This window comes from Sesamum indicum, linkage group LG8 (assembly GCF_026168435.1).
Source record: "Sesamum indicum cultivar Baizhima isolate 11 linkage group LG8, ASM2616843v1, whole genome shotgun sequence".
Lineage (NCBI taxonomy): Eukaryota > Viridiplantae > Streptophyta > Magnoliopsida > Lamiales > Pedaliaceae > Sesamum > Sesamum indicum.
The window spans coordinates 1914997-1939559 of record NC_142664.1 but is presented as its reverse complement, the minus strand read 5'-3'; the positions used below and the strand labels follow the sequence as shown (position 1 = coordinate 1939559).

The 24563-nt window shown below is 35.2% G+C and overlaps 2 protein-coding genes across 5 annotated transcripts; both read left to right on the top strand.

Annotated features, from left to right (window-relative positions):
* Positions 1 to 5671: 5671 nt before the first annotated feature.
* JASON (aspartyl/glutamyl-tRNA(Asn/Gln) amidotransferase subunit) lies at positions 5672 to 10032 on the top strand. 3 transcript variants are annotated; one of them, XM_020695743.2, is made up of 7 exons: positions 5672 to 6029; positions 6123 to 6177; positions 6348 to 6421; positions 7428 to 7663; positions 7785 to 8583; positions 8694 to 8776; positions 9516 to 10032. In XM_020695743.2, exons 1-7 carry the CDS (start codon positions 5877 to 5879, stop codon positions 9625 to 9627), a joined length of 1512 nt encoding a protein of 503 aa, XP_020551402.2. In that variant the 5' UTR covers positions 5672 to 5876; the 3' UTR covers positions 9628 to 10032. The 3 variants fall into 3 exon arrangements, with proteins under 3 accessions (XP_020551402.2, XP_088739248.1, XP_088739247.1); XM_088883122.1 differs by having other exon boundaries at positions 6120 to 6177; positions 8694 to 8729; XM_088883121.1 differs by having other exon boundaries at positions 5674 to 6029; positions 6120 to 6177.
* Positions 10033 to 11931: 1899 nt separating this feature from the next.
* On the top strand, positions 11932 to 24032 carry LOC105167418 (centromere protein O). 2 transcript variants are annotated; one of them, XM_011087124.3, is made up of 13 exons: positions 11932 to 12040; positions 12218 to 12289; positions 13249 to 13297; positions 13391 to 13439; positions 14562 to 14632; positions 16320 to 16378; positions 17127 to 17231; positions 18326 to 18383; positions 19959 to 20095; positions 20172 to 20228; positions 21845 to 21942; positions 22863 to 23074; positions 23579 to 24032. In XM_011087124.3, the coding sequence occupies exons 2-13, from the start codon at positions 12233 to 12235 to the stop codon at positions 23647 to 23649; spliced, it is 1023 nt and encodes a 340-aa protein (XP_011085426.1). In that variant the 5' UTR covers positions 11932 to 12040; positions 12218 to 12232; the 3' UTR covers positions 23650 to 24032. The 2 variants fall into 2 exon arrangements, with proteins under 2 accessions (XP_011085426.1, XP_020551248.1); XM_020695589.2 differs by having other exon boundaries at positions 11952 to 12040; positions 12218 to 12271.
* Positions 24033 to 24563: the final 531 nt, after the last annotated feature.

The window sequence follows — 24563 nt, the reverse complement described above, 5'->3', positions numbered from 1 at the left end:
AACCACTTTCCTCTTCAACCACAAATATTTAACAATCACATGCTAGACACGTGCACTACACCATTAAATTATAAATTGAAAAAAAAAAAGTGGATAAGGACCAAAAATATTAATTTTTATAAGTTACGGGACTAAAAATATTAATTTTATAATAGACATTGTAAAAGTTTTTGTAAGTGTTGATATATATAGTATGAATCATATTGTGTTTAGATGCAAAGTTTATTTGAGAATGAGTGTGTTCTTTAATGCTAATAAAGGGCTGTTTGGATGGTGTAATTAAGAATTATTACAAAACGTGTAAGAATTATAGTTAATATTCTCTAGTAAGAATATTCAATAGCTTGTACCCATACTATGATCGATTTAGTCATATATGGTAATAATTGTGTTTGGCCCTAATTATGCTGCAACTCTACTTTTCTCAATACTCTTTACGGCCCTAAAAAAAGCTATTTCACACGCCCAATGTGTTAAGCTAAAATATTCCGTGTATTTTAAAAGGTTCGTTGAACGTAGCTCAATTGTTCTTCTTTGTTAAATCTAACTAACGATGTTAATTCTTTTCATAACATGACCGCTATAGCCGTGGTTGAAATTACTATACACTCTCATCTCCCGAGGTTTGATGTAATTATACATTTTCTCCCTATAAATTATATTTATTACACTCGAGGTTCGCTTATTTTTAACAAATAAACCCATTTGTGAGTCAAAATTCATCGAATTTAATGATACTAATAAGAAAAAAGAATAAAATTCATATTTACCCCGATTGACTTCTTATGAATTTATTGTAGGTCAAATAAATCTTTTTATTATCAAATTATATTTGTACATCTTTTTGCATTTAATGCATGTGGTGAGGTGATTATTCACCGTTATAAGAATAGTTTAGTTACAAAAGATTTGTTTCACTTGCAATAAGTCAATAATAAATTAATTGAGGCTATTGATTTTTATTTTTTTATTTTTTATTAATATCAACAAATAAACCTTTTCTTCATCATCTAAATTAGGAGTTTATTTAGTGTGAGTTCGACCATTTTTAGATAATTTTTCGGCACAACTCATCGTTTGCAGTTTTTGAAAAGCTTAGCTCAAGCCCAATCGGACAATCATCAAACTGGATTTTGCAGTCTAATTGGGTTGGAGGCGGTTTCAAGTATATAATCAATCATTTGTACAATTATATTAGTATTTTATGACAACTTATGCTTTTGGTATAATTATTTATCATAATAAATGCATTTTTTCTGTAGTGATAGTTAGCAAAAATATAAAGTATGATATATCATTACAATATGTAAAATTATATGCATGGTTATATATTTATTACAAAAATATAAAAATAAATATAAAAAACTTACCACTTTTTTTTAATAAGATTGTGAAAAAAAAGCCCTTATTTTGAATTAAATTATAAATTAAACTAATCATAATACTATATAAATATTATTTGAAATAAAATAAGATGATTATGAAAACATATTGTAATAATGATAATATTGTATGTGCATTATATACTTCAAAATATAAAAGTACATTAAAATAAAATAAATATTTTTATTTAATTTATTTTGACTTGGTGTTTTTAATTATAGTTTAATTTTTAATGTCAAAATTTTTCAGTAAACCTCATACATTCTCAATAAATATTATTTTACCTTGATGATCACATTACATAAATAATGAAAATAATTGGACATTATCCCATAGATTGCTGTAGTTTATAAAAAAGTATGTTTTTTAAAGTTTCTACATCGTATCTTCTTCTATTCATATAGCCTATATATTTTTTCTAGTTATTATCAAAATTTTTAAATATTTTTATTTAAATAGTTATCAGCTGTGACTAAAACTCTTTAATATTATTTATTTTATTATAATTCTATTTCAATTCAATTATGTACGTAATTAACAACTATATTATAAAAATTAATTGCAAAATTATTTATTTGGACACATAATTTATAATTCTATTTTTATATGAAAGGATATATTGGCATCACAAAAAGAAAAAAAAAGAAAAAACATAAAACATGACAAATCATTCGTACATTTATAATATAGAAAATAGATATATTATACAATACCAATAAAAGTATCGTAATTTTATTATTATCTTGAATATTACCTTATGTATTATAAAAAATTTATATAAGTTCCAGTATAATATTATTTTTGTTGTTGTTGATATCATTATTATTATTATATCGTAGTCGAACGTGATCTATGAAGTTTATGTAAATGCAAAATTGATGAATACCCCACCAATTACAGTGTGGTTTGGGTTGAGCCGATTAGTTGGGCGCAGTTATGAGTATTTGATGAACACCCCTAATCTAAATGGACTCGTAATTCGATCTGGCCAACAGTAAAAGAGGTCACTACCACGAGTAACGAATTTTACTTTTTCCAGTTCAAGATCATTGTCGGTATGGAGGAAGTTATTGAGGACGACCCATGGCTCTTCTAGGGGCAGTAGATTATTTTGCAGCGGTGGGAGCCTGGCTTGTAATTACGTCAGCATACATATTCTATTTGTATGAACCTAGTAGACTTACTCGTTGAATACTGGAGGGACGAGAGACTCAACACATGGCCAGCGGGGTGACGAAACCATTATGGAACACTTGTTTGAAATGGTTGTACAAATGGTATTTTGAGCGTTCCGTCCAGTTTAGGAACACGTGTTTAGAACGATTTTAGGAACGGTTATGTATTTAATTTTGTAATATTTTCTATACCATTTCTACAATCATTCCTAATTTTTTTAATTTTATAATTTATTTATATTTTTATAATTTATTAATATATTTAATAGATTTGATTAAATGAATAAATTTATACATTTTAATAAATTTTCATATATAATTAAATTATGTTAATGAATTTTTAATTAATTGTATTTATAAATTTTATTAATTGAATAAATATTAAATAATAGAATATAATAAACATTAGGAAACATGAACAATTAAGAAAAAATATTGTATTATTATGAAAAATTATTTAATTACAAAAATGAACAAAAATATAAAATCTAATCCAATCCCTCCTCGTCAGCAACGTCCATATCGTCCTGATTCGAGGTCGGGGGATTTGTCAGAGGTGGTGCTGCGATCGAGGAGTGAGACTCGCATCTCTTCATCATGGCCATCATGAGCTTGAGGCAACCGATGTTGTCCTCCATACCCGGGTTTGGCGGTGACGGTGGGAGTGGTGATGGTGATGTGAATGTGTGGCTAGAGACGGGGGCCTCAGAACCAAGGCTGAATATTCGGTCCTTGTTCTTGGCCACGACTGCAGGCAATCACACCTGATGCTATGTGTTGGCGATGTCGTTTGGGCAATGAAGGTCGCCCTTCTTTTCTAGGCGACCACCATCACCCAGGTCTAGGCTCGTCGCTCAAACCCAGGCAGTGTGTCACGGGAAGATTCTTTTATCTCGTAGTGCAATATATTTTTCGCCCGTGCGGGGTCTCAGGTTACAATCAACCTTCGACCAGCCTTAGTACATCTCAGAGTTTTACTGACTGTCCGTCGCATGTCGTTGATACTGAAGCTTGCTAGCACGACATCTGAACGCATCCCTGTGCGGCACCGCGTGCCCTTGCGCTCGCCTATTCAAAATGTCCATGTTTGCCGAGGCTTTCGGCACACCCGCCTTAACGTCTCTTAGCGGCTGGCTCCAACTAGCTAGTTTGCCGCTATGCGTCTTGCCTACAATCTCAGAACCTGCCGACACATTCCTTGAAGGCAAGGAGCATCTTCGCTCCGCCTTGGCATTATGGCGCTCTGCATGCTTCAGCAATGCCCATCTCATGCCCAATGCTCATTCGGAACATCCTCGGCACGCCTTCGTCGTGGCCGTCTTCTATGCCTCGCTCGAGTAGGACCGCATCATAAGTTCGAGGCCCATTCAATATGCCGACATCCTGTCTTGATCTCCCACGGCATGCTTTCTTACATTCTGGTGTGGCTGCATACTATACCCACAGTGCGGCGTCGCCCCACGACCGCTTATCTTAGCCAACGAACCCCCATGGACGGCTAGAACTCGATAGCACGTGCCATGAGTTGGATCACGAGGTCTTGGAATGCTTGCCTCGATCACCCGTTTGCACGAGAGGTGTTGCCCCGAATTTCTTGCAGTCTGCGGAGCAACCTTGCGCGTCACACGGAGCCTCTCGGCCGCATTTGCGCCCAACGTAGGCTATCTTGGCCCTACGCTGCCCTTCAGGTTCCCATGCCTTTTGAGGTTTCTAAGCACTCCTTTGAGCTGCCTAGAGCCGGCTCTTGAAGGCCTCCATCATGCCCCCAAGAGATGCTCATTTAGTGCAGACGTTCTCTAATATTGTTGTCGTCGTGCACGGGGAGAGTTGGCTGGAGTTCACCACTGCATGCCCCCCTTATAATAGGCTTAAAAATATTTTTTCTTATTCCATGAGTAGACACTTGCAATGGCCGAGGAGCGCACATTTTTCGCATCTCCCTCGACCGACATCCAAATCATGTGCCACTTGAATTTTAGCATAGCCTACAACTTCCACATCATAACTCTAGAGTTTCAGCCCCATCCGATCATCCATGGCTGAGGAATTGCCCGCGCAATACTCTGAAACTACAGTCTCGCTACTGCAATGGCAGACTCTGAACATCATCGTCGTTTCCTACTCAAACGGAACCGTCTACCTCTGAAACATCTTGGAGGTGCTCCCAACACTTCAAGGATCTCGCCATTGGAACAATATTGCAAATCTCAAAGGATAAAGCACTCTGCTTCACACATTTCTCTCCTGCTCGTGCGCAAGGTGGCGTCTGATCATCACCCTTATATCTTTGTGGCCAAACGTCCTCGGAATGACTTCATACTTGGCGGATGACATTCCCACACATCAAGAAAGTTCCCATATGAACAGTTCTGCAATCCCCAATCAGTAAGAGTCTCTGCTCAAAAGTCGTATGCGCATTTGCCGGCATTCCCTAGCCGCCCGCACGTCCTTTGCAAATCACTGTCGTCTGTCGAGCTCAAGGAGCGGCCAGTGATATAATGTCACCCGAATTTGGCAGCCACCCCTTCCAAAGGGGGACGAAGGCGAGGTCTCCCCCTTTGGGAGCGTCGTCGCCTAGAACAATACGGGTTGTGGCGGTGTCGGCTTTGTCGCCCACATAGGTTGTGGCTATAATACATTTATTGTATGTATATTATGTAATAGTGTACGTATATTGTATATTATATGTATGTAATAGTGTATATATATACTTAAGATTTGGATCATTCATTTTTTATAAGATCAATGATTGTTACAAGAAGAGTACAACGGGTAATTTAGTAAAAATTAACGTTATTAAACTTATCTAATGGAAGGGGAGAGTATGCAATATTTTAAAAAGTACATAAAATTTTTTTCTTATTTTTTAACACAGAAAAGTTATTAGCTAAATTTTGAAATATATAGGAGTTTTATACAATTTATCCAATTATTTAATCTGACCATTATACCCCTCTTCACATAGGTAGAGCACGCGTATGTCCACGGCAAAGGATATACACGGAAACGAGGGGGTATTCAACGGACGTCACCCTCCTGATAGCGGGGGCTTACTGTAAAAACCGAAACTTTAGGGGATGTAAATATATATTTCCAATATTTTTTCATTTGAATTTCTTGCCTCTCAATTCGAATTTGAAAAACCAATTGGATCGGAGCCAGGCCAATGAACACACATTGACGCCCCAAGTTCTCTTTCTCTCTCTAAAATAATAATGCAACTGAAATTCCGCTGTGTCTGTGCATTCTCTCTCTAGAACAATCTCAATTTGAATTTATGTACAAATATGTGCGTGTGCGTGCATGAATAGTAACTAAATGGTATGGCCGTGGTTTTCCGCTGAGAAGAAGAAAGGCGAAGGAGTGGCCGGAGCAGAAGGGTTTGTGCGGAGAGTGGTGGCTGCAGCTATGGGATGTTTTTTCGGTTGTTTTCGTATCAGAGATTCTCACTCGCATCTCATACCTACTGCGGTAAAATCTGGATTGTTTGATTTCTTCTCTCTTTAATCACATTGTTTTGGAGTTTCTTTTATATGTTTATGCATTTGTTTCGGAGTTCAGCAGGAAGTCGGGGTGTCTCACAATAAGAATGCATTGTCATCGCTATTCCTTTCTGATGGTAATTTTTTTTTAAAAAGAAATTAGATTCTGTTTCTTAAATTTACGCGATAATTGATCGAGATCAAGTGGATATGACCTTCTTGTAATGCTATCGAAATTTGTTTGATTTTGTCGGATCTTCATTTATCTAAATTATGTTTACTCTGAATTGGCTTTCTTATTACAAAGACGGTTCACTTCGAAAGGGAGGGGAAGGTCTGAACCCACTTCACGAAGATCATGTCAGGGAGCTTAAGGATGAGGTCTGTTTTTGTTAGATTCTTAGAGAGTCTAATGTTTCAGTTTGGAGTTCTAATTTCAATGGCTTCAGTAGAGTACAATGCTTTTTATCATCTAGTAGCCTTATGATATATTATGAATGGATCTTGAAATTTGTCGAATTTAAGTTATCTTGAGTTTTTTAACCAGCATGCATGGTAAATTACTGTCTATGCTTTGATAATTAAGCTCAAGTGTGAGGTCAAAATTTTATTTTATCAGATGGTAATGGTCGATTTTGCTTGACGTGATTTCATGTGGATAGCAGGCTGCTGAAAATCTATAGCTTCATTTTAAAGCACTAAATTTGTAAGATATTATGTTGAATGGGTCAGGTTAGATTAGAATTATGCAAGGCTAGTTCTTGTTGTTTTTGTGGCTGGAAACCCTCGTGGCATTGGAATTCAAGATGCAACATTTTGTTTGAGTTCTTCAGGGGTTTATATCCATGTATTCATCTAAAGTTGCTCCTTAAGTTGCTCATTACAGTGCCTATTGGTTAATTCTGATGCATGGAATATTTAGTACGATTCAGTTTTAATTTCTGTCACCTATTCTTAGGCTTTCAATGAACGGCTGTGCAAATCCAAATAATTCTTTTGTTTGGATGCACTTTGTTTGTGCAATTTCCTTAATTCTTAATTTTGCCAGTGGATATCATCTCATAAACTTGACATATTGATATATGCTCTTAGTTTCTTTATCGTCAAATTGTGTGGCTTTGTTCAATAACGAATTTTTCGGTCTAAGACCATTGAATTCAATATCAGAGTATTCCTAACGGATGGTCTTACCACTTAATAGTGCAGTATTTTCAATTCCCTGTTTTGCTTTCCTCAAATTGTTCTCTTGTTTGCCTATTAATATGTTAATACATGCTAGTGCCACATGCATGTTTAATTCGGTAAATGACTGTTGAGTATTTGCTCTACGGACACTTATTCAGCTTGTTCATGCCTTACGTATGGAGGTTACTATTTTATTCTGCAGGCCAAGTTCCTTAAAGCATGTGGAACTTTACTTGAGACTCCAGTTGAAATTCGAAAAGCATCACGAAAATTTTTGTCAACTCAATACAAAGAAGACGAATCATTGAATTTCAATTCATGGCTTCCAAATGCATCAATTGAGAAATTGAAACTAGAGAACCAACCTGATGAATCTCCAGAACCTGTCATAATTTCGGAAGCACTGGGAGCAGGTTCTTCGGTAGACTCTCCTAGCAGGTAACCTTAATTTTTTTTTGTATGGCTTTGAGATATCGAACAGCTGTGATTCTTGAAATATGCCGAGATTTTCTCAGAAATCTACAACTTATTACTCCCTACACTGATTTCTTGCTGTTAGCTGCATGACCGATGGACATAATACCAGAAGGGACTCTGTAATCTCCAATGCAAGCAGTGATATTCAGACTGTTATCACTCCGATAGATGTGCCAGATGATGAAACTCATTCTTCTGCAATTTCATCTGTTTCTCCTGAAGATGTTGCCAATGTGCCATGCAAAAACAAGTCTGTTCGTTTTGAATGCGAATCTGATAGCCCTGCATCTTCAGCAAGTTCCAGTCAACACCCGAAGCTATCAGGGTCAGCTGGAAAATGCTGTGTAGCAAAGGTTTCACCATATCCAACCCCACTGAAATTAACTGATGAGATGGAAACCCCGGGGACTGTATTCCCTGCATACCTGCATGACATGGCCGGTAGAAAATCTACGAGGATCAGATCACAGTACGTCCACTCTTTCCTAGACCGAGTTGAGTATCCCTCCCAGTGGAATGAAGCGAAGGATGAAAATTCTGATCCCAACCACCTGAGAGGACCTTTTGAGCCAAATGATGAAGCAGCCTTGAAATCAACCCCAGTACTTAGCATGTTAATGGAAGATCTTTCAGTTGTCAAAGACACGAAAGATGAAGTGAGCTCTTCCTCTTGGTTGAAGCCATATTTACCGAATCATGACTCTAATAATGAGCAATTTGGTCCCACTTCTAGTAAAAATGTCCATAGTTGTCCAACTCCAGGAGATAGGCCTATTTTGGGACTGGTCGCAGCCCACTGGAATGATGATGAAACCTCTTGTATTTCTCCTAAATGGTGGGATGGGAATGGCATTCCTAATTCAACTAACAAGTACAAAGAGGCACGTTTGCTTCAACTTTTTCAGCTTTAGGTTTTCTAGTCATGATCCTCTTTGTTTTCTTGACCTTGCTTAATTATCCAAGTTGAACTCATGAATGTTTCTTTTAACAGGATCAGAAAGTCAGTTGGCATGCAACACCATTTGAGGTGAGACTGGAAAAGGCATTATCTGAAGAAACCTTTATACCCCGGAGGTAGCTTAAGTTGCTAAAAAATTGTTTATAGAATATCCTATCTATTTGGTTCGAAGCTGCCATTAACTGTGTAGGTAGAGATTTTTAGTTTAACCAATGGGTGCAGTTCTGATTGTTCCTATTACTTGCAGTTTATGACATAGTAGCTTGTTCAATGACGAGTTGAGGTTCCTTATGCTTCAGTTTACTTTAAGATCTTCCCTTTATTTTAGTGCTTAATAAGGTTCACACCAGTTTATTTGATTCAAGCATATGAATATTTACCCAACTTTTTTCATGTTACTACATGCAAAGCATGCAGACAAGATTAACTGCATGCTTAAGGATAAATTAAGTATGCAATATGCATCACATATTGCATACTTAAGGATAAATTACATTCTGTTTACACAGAGGAAGAGGGCTTCCCTAGAACCTTCAGGAACTTAACTGAGTGAAGTGTGATAGTGAACAAGTTCAGCTGAAAGAGCTAGAATCTTCCTCAAGTCTATCATTCATGGATGTTCTAACTGATGCAAATTAGTTTCCTGTTTATGATTGGTCCTAAGCTCATGGCACTTCTTGACTGGATCTTGATTGGCCTCATTCCTTGCATGATTATGTGAAAGTTACATATCTCACATACACGAGGACCGAGTGACTAGTTTTTACAGTTTTATGCCTATGATTTTACCTTCAGAAGGCTAAAAAACTGTAATTTGATCTGCAAAATACTAATTTCAAGAGTCTCATTTCGCAGGAAGCCCATTGCAGGGACACCGCCACTTCATTTGAATGAAGCTGATGAATCTGATACAGCTTCGTCAGGACTGCAATCTTCAGCTCATCCCAATTCAGTTGTTTCATTCTGATGAAGGCTTAAAACCGTATCCCAGTTTTTGCGAGTTCACTACTGTGCACCGCCAACATATTTCTTCCATCATTATTCGTGAGCCATTCTAAGTTGGTATTGAGCAGAACTCACCCTGCCAATACCCTTCAAGGTCAATATTCGCAATGACTATAAAAACAAAGTGACACTTGTTTGAAATTCTTGGTCGTTTATCTGTGTCTGTCTAGCTTAGCTTTTCAGTCATATTCTATCAGTCAGATACATAAGATCACATCCTAACCTTGATCTACAGTAATTGAGAAAACTAAGCTGTTTCCCAGGACAGCTTCGCTTTCTGCAATCTTAAATGTGTACTGAAAGTTGGCCTGAACTGGAATTGGTTGGGGTTAGAGGGAAAGAAATGCTGCTGAAATGATTTCTATGAGGGCATGTTGTTGGCGCAAGAGGGGTTTCATAGTTCTCAATCTGAGTTTTAATAATATTGCGACAATAAAGCGAATATAATTGTATAGATTCGAAAAGTGCTACTTTGATTAAATTCTCAAAGGATTGTGTTTGAATTTAAAGAATTTAAGAAAATGATTTTATACTAAAAGAATTTGAAATTCATTTTATCCATCAAATCTTTACAAAACATAATTCAAAGTAAGAGTTGAATCTCTATTTTTGAATCCATCAATTCAATAATTTAGTTTGTTGCTTTCAATTAATTAGATGATAAGTACAATAATATTTATATTATAACTGAATATTTTTTTAGGATTATACATTGAATATATGACAATTGTAATTTATATTAGGGTCAATAGCTATAAAATATGAAGGTTGATTGATCGAATATTAAAAAAAAAAAGATTGGATTGACCCTCTTATGTTATTTTGTAATAAGAAGTGTGGAAATATTGAAAGAGGATGGCAACCATGATTTTGGTTTGTATTTCTTGGAAGGAATTTCACATACAGTATGTGAATACAAGCCTTCAACTCTCATAGTATTTAAAGAGCTGTAGATAACTATAACTCTTGATTGCAGCTGACCAACTGAGTCTTTCTTCCTTTCTTTAGTCTTTTTCTTAAAATATATTTTTTACATCAAATCAATGTTGCCTTAGTCTAGTGCATAAAATCAAGGTTGAGGTCCCATGAACAAGTTTTAAGTCATGAGTTTCGAGTCTCATTGGATTTATGGGTATTTGTCTCATTTTATATAAATGTTCGTCTCATATTATGTGTGTTATAATTATTTATTTGTTGCATCACTGATCTTAATTACATTGATATATTAATTGAATTGATATATAGCTCAAAAGGTCTAAATATTGAAATTTTTAATCTTTGCTCACTTCAACAAGGATAAGGATGATAAATTCAAAAATGGTAATTTATTTTTGGATTAATTACATCGATACTTTTTAAAAAATTAAGTTTAATTATATAAATACTCCATCCCTACGACGGGTGTTACTGTAATGTATTTTAAGATATATTTTGTATAAACTTCATCTGCCAATAAAAATATATTTATAATTACTACTATAACTGCAAGAAGCGTACTTGTAATATGCAAATGGCATGAAACATTTGTGTGATTGTACGCAACTTTAAAAAGCGCCAATATAATTGATAGTGAGAAATTTATAACTTTTGATTTACACGACTTCAATTTAAGCAATTGAAGACCATAAGCCGTAAATCAAAACTGATATTTTTAACTTATTTTCATAAAAAGTTGATAAAACACTTAAATTAACTTCTTACAAACATCCTTTTTATTTGGGATAAATTACATCGACACACCATAACAGTTTGTTGAGAATATATGATCAATATTGGAGAATTTTTGAAGCGTGATTTCACTATCCTTAAAATGAATTTTGCACCCATTATATGTTTGCTGTCAGATTAAGCAAACTCACTTTTAGGATACGACAAAACCAACCGAGGCTTACCGAATAGCAGTTCTAGAATCTTCCTTTCAAAAACAACTCGAGAAACTAAAATATGAGATGAAAGAACTTATGAATATAACGTGAAACCTCCTTTCAACAATATAGTTTGCCTAATTACACAAACACCCCATAATCTTTGTAAAATTATGGATGCAACCCCTTAAGGCACATCGGTGCAGTGTATTTCAGGAGTATTTGTGAAAAATTTTTGTATTCAGTAAGGGATGTATATGTAATTACGACTATAATGTCAAGAGATATATTTTTATTTTTTAAAAAATAAAAAATATTTGTGTAATTAAAATTAATTTTGGGGGTTACATAATTTCCCTTATAGTTTTTGCATAGTAAAATTTGGACCAGCCCATTGTGGGGCCCCGCAATTTATTTTGTTTTAGGCGGACTAGGTATAAAATCAAACCAGTCCCGGGGGCAAAAACCCCAATTCTAGTAAATTAGGGTTTCCGGCATCGGAGACTTGAGGTAACTGTTTTGATGAGCATTTTCTTTGTATTCCGTTCGAAGTTGGCATTGGAGGCTGTTGGCAAGAGCTGTTTCTACTTGAAATTTGTCTCAATTTTTTAAATGAATTTCAATTCTTTCCTAGAGTATTGTTTTGGGCTTCACTTAATTTTTTGAATTTGCTGCATTGATGAGTAGGTGATTCCGAAGAAGATGCAGCAAGTTGGTCAAGCTAAGGAGAGGCCTTTCTCTGTGAGTGCCGGAGAAGTGGTAACTTTTCCCGAACTCGGAGAATTTCCTTTTTGCTGATCATATTTTTTTAAATTATTTGATGATTTAAACAGATATCATTTTGATTCGCTTCAGTCTGGTCTTGCTATGTTTATGTGGATATGTGAAGAGGGACATTCTTCCCTTTTTCTTTTTCCCCAAAAAATTGCTTGTTTGGTGTTTGCAGTATTCACTCAAAGTATCTCATTCTATTTTTCATAGTGGGTGGAAATGCTTAGCTTCATATGTGTTTAAGAGACACGTCCGCCCCATGATTGAATTTGATTGATTGTTGAAAATCCACCTGGTCTTGTTTTACATTGTACCGGAAGGGAATACTTATTCCACCTATGACTTATTGAGTTCTCTTCAATCTATGTCTCTGTTCCAGTAGCCTGTCTCTTTTGTATTCAATGTAGTTTCATCTATGAGAAAAATAAAGTCAATTTGTAATTTCGTTATTTTGCCTGGATTTTAATCCTTATGGTTGCTTGGGTGGATGGATTTGGATTTGAATCAGGATTTTGTTGGATGGTAGGCATCTTAGGGAACAAATCCATTAGTATAAATTTCACTTTTTGGAAACAAAAGGATTTAGATCAGGATTATAAGCAGTTCTCATGCCAGATTTAGTTTCTGCAGTTCCTGACCATGCATTTCTTGATATATGATGGCCAAATATGTAGTTCTACATGCATAGCTGCTTCTTTAGTATAGTGATGAAAGCTTGTGATAATAACTTCAAAATTTTAAAGTTGCTACACAACTTTTGTAATCGTTATATTGGTTATATATGTCTCTTTCTTTCTTTCCTTTTTTATGTTTTGCTTTTCATATTTATCGGTGGCATGGAGCCAGGTGAGTGAAAATTTGGAGATGGGTAAGAGGATCTTTGATGATATCCTTTCATTTTTCCATTTACTTGCTGGTGAATCTACTTAGTTTTTCCTCTGTTTCAGAATTTTTCCCATGCTGAGGACGTACGGTTGGAGACTACCCGTGCAAGATGTATTTGCTCTGACATTTTGTCTTATATCTCAAAATTAAGCTAGTACCCTTGGGATATCTCATTGATGAAACCCTTTCTTTCCTCCTTGACAGTTTCAAGTATCCTTAAAAGACACGGAGAACTAACAGAGCGACTTTCAAGGTATAGATCCTCTAATTTCTCTTGATTCCATGCTGGAATGGTTTATAGCTGATCGGATGGAGTTTTTCCTAAAGAATGATTTGAGTATTGACTACATATATTAGTGGTGGTTATCCAAATTTGTTCTGAGGTTGAATTGGTGATGACAGCATTTGAGAGATTCTTTGTGACATTACGTGCTCTTAGAGTCATAGATACAACATTATTTAATTTCTCGGTGTTGTTATCTAGCCCTTTAAAATGATATATAAGTTCACGATGTGTAGCTTTGTGGGTTGGATTGTGGGACTAATGTAATTAGTGTGTCAAGATTTTGATTCAGCAATGAATTGGTCTGCTGAAAATGTAAATAACGTGCTTCAATATGTACTGCTGATTAAGGGGGAAGTTATTGAGTTTGAATTTAACTTTGAGGAGATCTTTTGGTATGATAAGAGTTTTGCATGGGTGACTAACTGTGCCTGCTACTGTGCTTCTATTCTCATTTCATTTCTCAGTATTAATTTATACTCTGTTGTGTTGGGCTGCAAACCCCATCCACTTAAGGGTCTGAGATAGGTTGTGTGATATGTCTGCCTGGTGTATGTGTGGGATACTTTTATATATTATGTACTAAACATGGTGACTTCTTGAATTACATCTTTAACTGAACAATTTAGATCCTTTTTTTTTTTTTTTTTTTTTTTTTCAATTTTCCATCTCAAGGACCTCTGAATTTTGATGCATTAATATATTTTCTTTCAACTCTCAACTGCTGTTTGACAGCCATATTTCAGAAGCACCCCAGCTTTGAAGTTTCTTTGGGTTGGTTGGGTCAGGCTATATATTTTGGCTTCTAACTGAGAAGAATATGCCAGAAGTTCGGTGGGAGTGCTGGGATAAGAAACTTATATTGAAGGGCTGTATTTCTGCCATCTTGTAAAATTCATGAGATAGGGACCCAGCCATTTGAAGAGTACCATGAATCTAACTGCATTATTCCGACATGTTACCGGATTATTGAATTATAAAGCAGAATCAGTTTCCACCTTATGTTGCCTGCAAGATTGTCTTTCTATGTCTCTGCATGATTTTTACTGCTATTTTTCTTCAAGAGAATTTAAAAGTTGCTTACTTTGTTAGGGACTCTGACAAGACAGTATTTGAGCGTTTGCAAAGGGAATTTGAAGCTGCCCGTGCTTCTCAAACTCAAGGTACTTTAACATATTGTCTTGTTGGCCTCTGCTTAATTTATAAATTATTAGCTTATTTCGTCTTTGTATCATATTAAATTCCTGTGTTTTAGATAAATATTATAGTGATGTAGCAGGAGAAGAACCAGTTAAGATATAAATTACTGGTTGCAAAGTAGGAAAGAAGCATTATAGAAGTAATTAGAATCACAAGATACGATCCAGACGATTTTTGGGAAAAAGAAAATAAGAAAGAGTTTCAGGTAAGAATTTTGTTTTACAATAACATGTACGTAGCTGGACTTAGGATGATATAGTGAAATCCTAAAGTTTATGACACCGCAACTGATAACCCCTTTTATGAGAGGCAATTAAAGACCACCTCTTAGTTAGGCAAAAGTTGCAAACCCTATCTGGTGATTGATGCTCTATAGGTGGTAATCTTAAGTTTTTTTTGCCTTTTGCAGGTATAGCTCTGGTTTTAAATATCTTTTGTATGCTTTGGTTAGCCACTTAGCAGAAACTGGACATATTTTCTAGAGTCTATTCTGAACTTTGATATTGCAGAAGCAAATGCCTCGGTTCTGGTGTCTGATAGGTTCTTGGGAACCATTTATTGGTTCAACAAAGTCATTTTTCAATGTCGGACATCTAGCTTTTCTTTTTCTTCTTTCCTTTTCTTGTAGTGTCTGAGATTGGAGGATAAAGTTTCTTTGATGAGACCAGCATAATTGGTAAATTAGAAGATGAACAATGGAAAATATGGGTTGCTATAGCAGATGAGTACTTTTTTGAAATTTGGTCGCCCTGATATAGTTAATGGTTCTGGGTGAGAAAAGCCTTCTAGGTATTTGAATTTTCAATTTAGTTTGCATATCCTTCTTTGGAAAATGGACTTCCTTGAAAGGCATTAGGGAGGAAAAAGTCAAGATAATTCAATCCCAGTGTTGTATTGCTATTTCTGTTTGTGATCCTTAGTAACACAAAAAAACAAAAGAAGGAAGTCCCATAACTTCAGAAGGATTGATGTTACGTGTCACTGTTACTATCTCATTTTCCTAGCTGATACAGTCGGACACACACACACACACACATAAAAAATAAACTCTATCTATACTCTGAATTTTCAACTTGACATTTCTTTGAGATAAAAAAGGTCTCGATATTCGCCTGTGCGGAACAATTTAGATTGGTGTATATATATGAATAAGATGCACAACTAGTAGCATTTCTGTTTTGTAATGTATAATATTTCCATTTCTGTAAAGACTACTACCAAAGGATTTACCGAATGTTATATCAAGCATTACAACATTTATTGTTGAAGGCACGAATGTAACTGGTTCTTATGAAATTATAGAGTTTTGGAGGTGTATTTGGGATACGTAAATGACCTTGGATTGCATTTACTTACTTTTTACTTGGAGCTGCGTCCATTCTTTTATTGGGTCTTTAGTGAAAGGTTCTTACATTTGTGCTGCCTCTTTGAATTGCATAAGATAGTGGAATTTGAGTTAGAATATCAGTACAAGAAATTTTCTTGTGAACTTAATCAGTGAGCTTTCCTTTTCATTGCTTATTTGAAGTGGTTCTTGTATAAGCTTCGCATGGTATATTGTCTATTTTACTTCAGTCATTTCTGGTCTCCCTCCCTCCATACCCCCATAAGTTATTTGCTAGTTCTGATGTAATGTTTGTTATCTTGTAGAAATATGCTTAGATGGTGAGCAATGGAATGATGGGTTACTAGCTACGATAAGGGAGCGGGTATGATCCTATTAAGTTCCTAATTCTGTTTGTTATAGTTTTTCTGTTTTCCATAATTGACCGAATTAGTGATGCACGTAACTTGGAATCATGTTTTTCATATTTCACATGGACCAAAGAAAAGATAGCAGCTCGAAGGCCCACCTGCAGACTTAATTACTTTGCTTATTTTTGCATCTGGTCCAAAATGGTTAACCTACTTCTTAAGCACAAGTTTTGGTTATGCATCGTTTTCTCAACTCACCTTATTTGTAACAGCTTGTATAAAGTATCAGCTAGTTTTTGTGTTTGTTTTCTGTTTTTGTTGTATTGGCATGATACCATCAACTTTGATATCTGTACATCGAAAAGCCCTAAATTTGATGCTCTCTCAATTACTATTATTGTGCTTCAGTTAGATTGAAGTTATGGGCAAGGCTTCAAGTGTGAACCTTATAAGACTTGGTTAAGTATTTAACTTTGATATACCTTTATCATCCATAACATTGACAAGTTTCTGCTTCTAAGCCTTCTTGTAAATCATGGGAAAAGTAGGCCTGAGTAGTTACTGCTGAAGTGTACAATGTGGGTTATGCTTGTGGGCATAAAAATGGTATTGGGGTATCATTCATATAGGACTTTTGTAACTAAGTCCTTTCTTGTATAGATTTTGTCCATTTTTTGCTTCCTTCCATTGTAGAGTTTAGTTGTTGGAGGATCCTGCTTTTGGATAATGTTCCTATGTTAAACAGCTTCCCGTTCATGCTAGGTGCACGTGGAGGCTGAAAGAAAAGCCATGCAATTGCCAGGGGAGACCACAGCAGTGACAAACCTTCCTTTTCATGAAAAAATAACTTACAGAGTTGGAAATAAGGTAACTTATGATTGATTATCTCTTTTGGCTACTGGTATTTCCTAATTGGTAATATACTATGGATTTTTTCTTGTCATATCCGAGAATGCATACTAAAGAGGATTAAGCTGTGCTCCTAGAAAGTGACATGCTACTCTTCACTCAGTTGTTTTGTATGTAGAGTATAAGATTTGCCTCATTATAATGCATTTAACAAATCCAATTTTGGAAGTGAAAGCATCTAGGAAGAATATGGATTGGAGTATCACGAGTATTGGTTTCAAAATGACTTGGGGACCAGCTTAACCTATTCTTGGATACCCTTAGGGGTGTAAGTTCTTTTAATCATCTCCATGACACTGATAATTATTTATATAATTACTGGTATAGGAACTGTTTGCAAAATTCTCCATTTAACATAATGCATAGGTGGTTCCTACTCTGAATAGTCCAACACGTCATGTATACATATTTCCCTTTCCATTTTCATCACTTCCTTTTTCTGGGGGTGTTGGGTTGGGGGTGGAAGAGGATGGTTATTCTGAATGTTCTAAACAAACTATAGCATTTGTGAATCCCGCGAAAAAGAAGATATAAATTTAGTATTCAGTTATAATGTGTTCTTATAATTCCTTTTTGTTTTGTTTTTGAGCTTTTTGGAGGGAGGGGAGAAACAAGAACTTCATATATGTGGAATAATGAATTTATACCTCAAATAATAGTGAAACCAAAAATCAGGTGTTCAAGAATGAAGCTAGAACTGAGTAAGTGCTTGATATAACAGGTGACTAGTGAAACAGGCTCCGAGCATGCTGAAAGCACCTGTGGTCTTTGTTGGTTGCTTGATGTCTGTTTCAATCCTCTGAACTCCAGGCATTGGTGAAATGCTGGAACCTTTTCTGAGATGTTAGCCTTCTTAATCAGCTGGAGTTCTCATTTACTTTATAAGAATTAATAATTCCGTACACGTTAATGGTGCAGCATGTGTAATGCCAAGTCATCGACCTTCATAGTCCAAAACTTGATTTCAGCAATTCAGTTTTATGTAATTTAAAAGTAGCTTTAATGATAGTAGAAGATAAGAATTTGGCTTCTAAGGTATTTTGAATGAACAGATGATCTGTTGCTTGGAAGGAGCTAGGATCGGCATCCAATATGAGACATCATTTGCAGGTAATTATTCGTAAATGCATTTTTTGAGATTCATCTATAGGTTTAATATTCTCTGATACAAAGTCTTGACTAGCTGATTTATTCTAGGTCAATGAAAAGGGACGTCTTCAAGAAGATTTCTTCACATGTCTATTACCTCAAACTATTTTTAGTGGTCCAACATGATGAGGACGATTTAACTCTTTTTATATATTTTTCAGATTTGTTTTGGTTTAGCGGATTAGTTGTCTTGGAATCTTGTAGATATTGTTTTCTCTTGTTAGTTAAATTTCATTGTTTATTGAGTTACCTATTATCTATTATTCTGTGCTAAAACTAGAGAGATCTTTTGGTAAAATTGTTCTTCTGTTTATGCTTTTGGGTGCATCATGTTGTAAATAATTGACCGCTGATATGAATTTATCCCTTCATTCACTCTCTTTTTTCATACTGCCCCATATCCTCCTCTCGGTTTTCCCCAGAAAGATTTGCTATTATGGTTTCCATTTTAATTTCTAGGACCAGAAAAGGAAAAGTAAAAAGAACAGTCTGAACCCATAATAACAATACTTGCACAATTTGCGCTAAGATATTATGTTCCAAAATGCCAGCATTTTCCAATTAAACTAAACATATAAGTATGCCGAATGTAGTGCTATACTAAGCACAATGATTCAGTGCATCAGAACTTTTGGCAAATTCAATTCAGTCTAGTTAAATAGACATTGAGCATGTCACAACTATTAGTATATACAACTGAGGTATAAAAGCTTAGGTGGGCTTCCTTAGTGCACAAGGCTACCACAAATTGCTTGTTTGAGAGGGTTCACTTGTGCAAATTTACATTCTTTGTATGACTAGAACTTCCAAGGTTCCGTATCATGGTGGAGCGACTTCATTACTCGTCTTAGGACCACTGTCGAGTCATTCGTAAAAACATGTTAAATTGTAAAGACTAAGTAGACACTATTTAGAAGAGATATTGGCTATGCTAAAGATTTAGATGGGTGAGATCGTGATCCATGGAAACTACTCATTTACCTGAATGTCTGATATCAGTTTGATCTTTCTAGTTTGTATAGTTCCTTGCATCTATCTATTATAAACAACTAGCTACCAACGCACACTTGATGTGTGTGCAAAAGAATATCTTGCTACAAATCTTGCATTATTTTAATAAATTAATATTGTATAAGCAAAAAGGTGAAAAGAATAAATTAGTATGTGAACAATGCATGGCATTTTAATTTGTTAATGCGATCGAAAGTTTATGAGAATGCTGAGCAGTTAATAGGTAATGGAATGAAGTCAAGTAATGTAGGATGTTAATTTTACTTAAACCCTTTTATTACTTTTTAAATGTGAAAAGTGTAAGGATAATTTAGGAATTGTACATTTTGCACACCAAATTAGTTATTCTAAGAAGCTTAGGTTTCATAGTGTAGTATAGATATTTCCCAAAGCCTATTTACTTGGTAGTTATGGATCCAAGCAAATCCCCTACCTTCCTTTTGCAGTTTATTGTCTCAGAAGGCAGGAAGTAGAATGGATGAGAAGATAAGAAACTACTAACTATTCCAATGTTGATATCTACAGGAGAACCTTGCGAGTTGTTCCATTGTATTCTTGAAAGCAAATCGTTTCTCGAGAAAATGACTGTTATCGAACATACTATTCCTTTTTTCCTGCCGATACGGGAGGCGGAAAATGATTTTCTCTCTTCAAATGCAATGGTAAGTCCTGCTGCTCGAAGTCATGTGCTGATCATGCGTATCTGAAATGATATTATTTTCCTTATTTGGTTTTCAGAAGTTCATAGACTATGTGGGAGTCTTGTTGCAGGCTTATGTCGACAGACGAGAGCAGGTATCTTTTTTTGGAAATGTCTTTAATGCATGATCAAGTTCTTGCGTGAAGCATATGCAGAATAGTTAACTGTCTCATTCTCGCTCTTCTGTTATTTCTTCTTTTTTCATTGTAAACTTGTTATGGAATCATGGAACATGCTTTCTGATTCTAGTATTTCCCCTTAAATGCTACAATTTGGTTATGGCATCTAAGAGTACATAGAAGGTCACTGATGCTTAGATATAAAACATGATTTAAATGAGAGGGCAACAAATTTTCTATATGAAACATGATTCTAACAATTAACAAACATCAATGACTCCCTCCCTCCCTGTTTTTGTACCTATATGTGCTCACAAGTGTGCACCTATCTTACATAGTGACTAGTAGAGTATAAGGAAACACAATTATTTGAGGTAGAAACACATTCCCATAGTAAATTACCAAGAAATCTGTTTGTGTGTGTCTCTCTGCCCCCAGCAAGGAAGAGGACCTGGAATTGATGAAATAATATCTTAGAAGAGTTTGGAGTTATTCGTGTGTTTTGGTAATTTCATAAAGTAGGGGCAGTTCTTGTAAGTTTCAGATCTGCAGGTTTAATTATGCCATGTCTTCATTCAGTTGTCCTAAAAGGCGTTAAAAGACCAAGAGCTTTGTCATCCCTCCGTGTTTATCATCAGAATGAATATGGGCTTCTGCTCATGAATTCTTTCAAAAGATATAACCATGGTACTCTGCCCTGCTAAAGCATATTGATGGTCACATTTCTTGGTTTAATGCCTTTGTGTTAAGTGTTTCATGCAGTTCTATTTGTGCTTGTTGAGTCTTTTAAAGGGGGCATTCTGAGTCATATATTAACACAAGAAAATGTCCACTCATGTGGAATTTTTTTAAAACATTTATAGAATTCAGCCAAAATTCTTTACCTAGTTATGTTTCAAAATTTGCAATTTGAAGATGCCTAAACTAGTAAACTTAATGCTCTTGCTGTTTCATTTTGGAAACTATTGTTTGCTTTCCGAGTTTGATTTCAGCATATTAGTTAGCAGAACCATAATGCAGATTGTATCTATTCTAAATGTTTTGGAAGCCTTCAACAAGATATGGTGTGGGCTACGTGATCCTTTTGTCTATTGTTAATTATTACCTTTTTTAGTTTTGTGAGACATGTTTCCCATTGTTTCATTTTTCTTTTTCTGACTCATGTTTTTAAGTAAGAAGACTCCTGCTTAAGTCTCTACCGAAACTATAATCAAATAGTAACTTATAAATATAGTTTTCTAGGACTACTAGAATCTTTCAGAAGTACGTTCATTTAATCATTTAATAACCAGGTTGGTCAAAATTTTCAATCAATCCAAAACCTTTGCTATAAAGTTTAAATAGAACATCCAATGGAAGACAGCCTTAGCTCCAATGAAATTGTTGTGTGGATGAAATATATTCTGTTCTCGTGATGGATGCAATGGCGAGAATCACGCTGTCAGGAAGGACTCTAGGTTCTTTCGCTTCAAATGGGTTGCTATTATGTGGATTTATATGCATCATCATTTGTTTCTTATTTTTTCCATTATGTTTCTCCAAGTAGAGGTCTTGAACAATATATGTTGATCACTGATTCTCTTCTTTTCCAGGTTCGCCTTATAAAGGAGTTGTATGGAAATCAAATAGGAGAACTCTATTTTAGCCTTCCATATCATATGATTGAATTTGTGCTTGCCGACTTTAATTGGTAGGTGAAGGCTGCTTCCTGTGCTTATCTGTGCATTTGATTGATCTGTTTAATTACTAATAAAGCTGTTTCTAAACTTTGCATGGACCATCTTTTTCTATTTGTTTTGGGTGTTGAAGCAGTCATTTAGTTCCTGTCTTTAACTAGTGCTGTACAACGTTTTTATATGCTCAAAAAGGAAGAGCATCCATTTGTCGATTTTGCTTCATCGTGGCTTTTCCACTTTTGTCTTGTAGCATGAAAAATAGATGGCATTTGCTGTTTCATCAGTTGGAAATATTTTGGTAGAGGCCCAGTATGCTAAATTGTTGGGATAATTAGGTAGTGCCCCATGGCTAATTGTGCCACAGATTCTTCCATCCCAGGAAATGGAATGGGAACTGCTTATAGTGCAATTTAAAATATTAAACAAGCTGCTATCCAGTTAGTATTTCTTGGTTGTAAACTAAGAAAGTTGGCGTCATGAGTTTGGAGACAAGAAAAGGCAAACTAGAAGATGCTTGGATTTTTCATCTGTTTTGTATTTATGCTTGTATCTTGGAATGAAATTCTATTATATGGTAGCTTCTTTTTCTGGTCAAGCATTTTTCAGCTCGTCATGAAATGCAATCACATGCTAGCTTGATGCTTTTCCAATTATTCTTTTCTTTTGTTATTTTACCAGACCTGAGTTCTGTCATTTGGTTAATCCTTTTAGAAAGAAGCACCAATATTGCATGCTAAACCTTTTTGTCAAAACAACCATGCGTTTAGTCAAGTTAATCTTTTAAACACTTCAACCATGCTGCAGCTAGCATATGGAAAGGGAAAACATTTATTTTGTTTATGCTTGCACTAAGTAATTAGAACTTCTCATGTTCTTATAATTGGTTTTTGGATGCTTACTTTCTATGTGTTCTTGTGTTGATTCATTCTGACAGCAAGGTCACAGTGAGCCTCAGATATGCTGATCTTCTCTCTACACTTCCATCAGTGGTTAGTGTTCTTGCATGGCCGATTCAGCAACCTAAGAAATCATGGACTGGTGCAGGACAGCTAAACAGAAAGGATTACGGAGCCTTAGGACGTCAAGCTATTCCTGCTCGTTTGCTATATGCGGAGGATGCATTAAGATCAATGAGCTTGCCGGAAGGTTTGACTCGCTTTATGGAGTTATTGCAATCAGTTAGCTGCCTACTTTTATTCTATGGATATGACCCCTGCTGGTAGCTAATCTAGTTCTTGATTATACCTTTTTCCCCTTTTGAAATTACAAAAACCTCCCTTACAAGTTTCCTATAAAAAAAAAAAATACAATTACCATCCTTTTAGGATTATATATTGAACTAACACACACTTTTTGGAAGTAGAATATTAACATACCATCAAATTTCTAAATACTATCACCCATTCAAACGGAATGGAGCGGTATGTTCACATTATAAACTTGGAGGGTAGACTTTAGTAATTGAAAAGGAAGAGGGGTATAATCAGTGACTTGTTTTATTTGATGATACCGACATTCCCAGCTTACATGAATACTCATACGCGCGCGCACACACACACAAAAAAAAAAAGAAAGAAAACACTCACTCTCACTGTGTATCTGTGAATAAAAGCCATAACTTACCTTCTGATGTCGCCTTTTTTCCTCCAGCATTTGCCGAGATTGTTTTGAAAATGCCTGAATTTCTGAAGGAAACAGTACCTGAGCAGAATTCTGCTTAGTGCTCATGTTCTCCCTGCTGGAGACTCCATACTGTAAACTATGATACTCGAGTAATATAAGGTTTGCTGTTCTTGAGCATGAGACGATCTCAAGATGTTGTTTGGTGTCAACTTTCGATCAATTTGGATGAGAAGATTGCATATTAGCTTGGGTATGGACCTTTTTTTTCTCCTCTCATGTCTGTTGGGAAATGGACTGACAATGTACATTCTGTATATACCTGAACAATTGGTGCCTGCTATTGTTGCCAATGATATCTCATAGACAAACTGACATTTTTTGAACAAAATATAGCAAATATTTGAAAAATTAGGTAGAAATTCATCTCTCACACTCTGTATATATATACACACACACATATATGGCATGTATAATTCCTATATGCAGGGGTGTGTGTGTGAATTTGACAGGGGAGTTTTTCTTGTGCTTTGGTTTGATTCTGGTCCAGAGAGCATTTTTGAATCGTTCTATACTAAAGTTCTGATGTTCTTGCTGCTCTTTCATCTGAAATATATCTTGTATTATTTTATTTTTTCAATTTTCTGTTTTATTTATTTATTCTTGATAATAGCGTGGAGATTACATTTTCTCACAAAGATCTATCAATGTAATTTACATCTATAATTTTGAAGGAAATTTCATATCATGCATTTACACATTTTCAAGACTCTCTAATTATAGTCTATATAGCAATTTATTCATTTCCTTAATCTTGTAACATGGACTATTTTCTATTATTATAACATTTTTATTTAAAATAAATATTATCTAAATGAAAACATTATACAAATATTTTTCATATAATTGTTCAAAAATTTACATTTTTTGTTATATATATATATATATTAGAACTTTTCTTAAAGAATATTGTCAATATAATTTTAAAATATTACATTTTGAGCATATATGTGTT

Coding starts and splice junctions, on each gene's coding strand:
- JASON (XM_088883121.1), top strand. CDS start 5,877: ATGGTATGGCCGTGGTTTTCCGCTGAGAAGAAGAAAGGCGAAGGAGTG. Junction 7,664..7,784: donor TCGGTAGACTCTCCTAGCAG/GTAACCTTAATT, acceptor TCTTGCTGTTAG/CTGCATGACCGATGGACATA. Junction 8,584..8,693: donor CAACTAACAAGTACAAAGAG/GCACGTTTGCTT, acceptor TTCTTTTAACAG/GATCAGAAAGTCAGTTGGCA.
- LOC105167418 (XM_011087124.3), top strand. CDS start 12,233: ATGCAGCAAGTTGGTCAAGCTAAGGAGAGGCCTTTCTCTGTGAGTGCC. Junction 16,379..17,126: donor TAGCTACGATAAGGGAGCGG/GTATGATCCTAT, acceptor CGTTCATGCTAG/GTGCACGTGGAGGCTGAAAG. Junction 20,096..20,171: donor TTCTCTCTTCAAATGCAATG/GTAAGTCCTGCT, acceptor TTTGGTTTTCAG/AAGTTCATAGACTATGTGGG.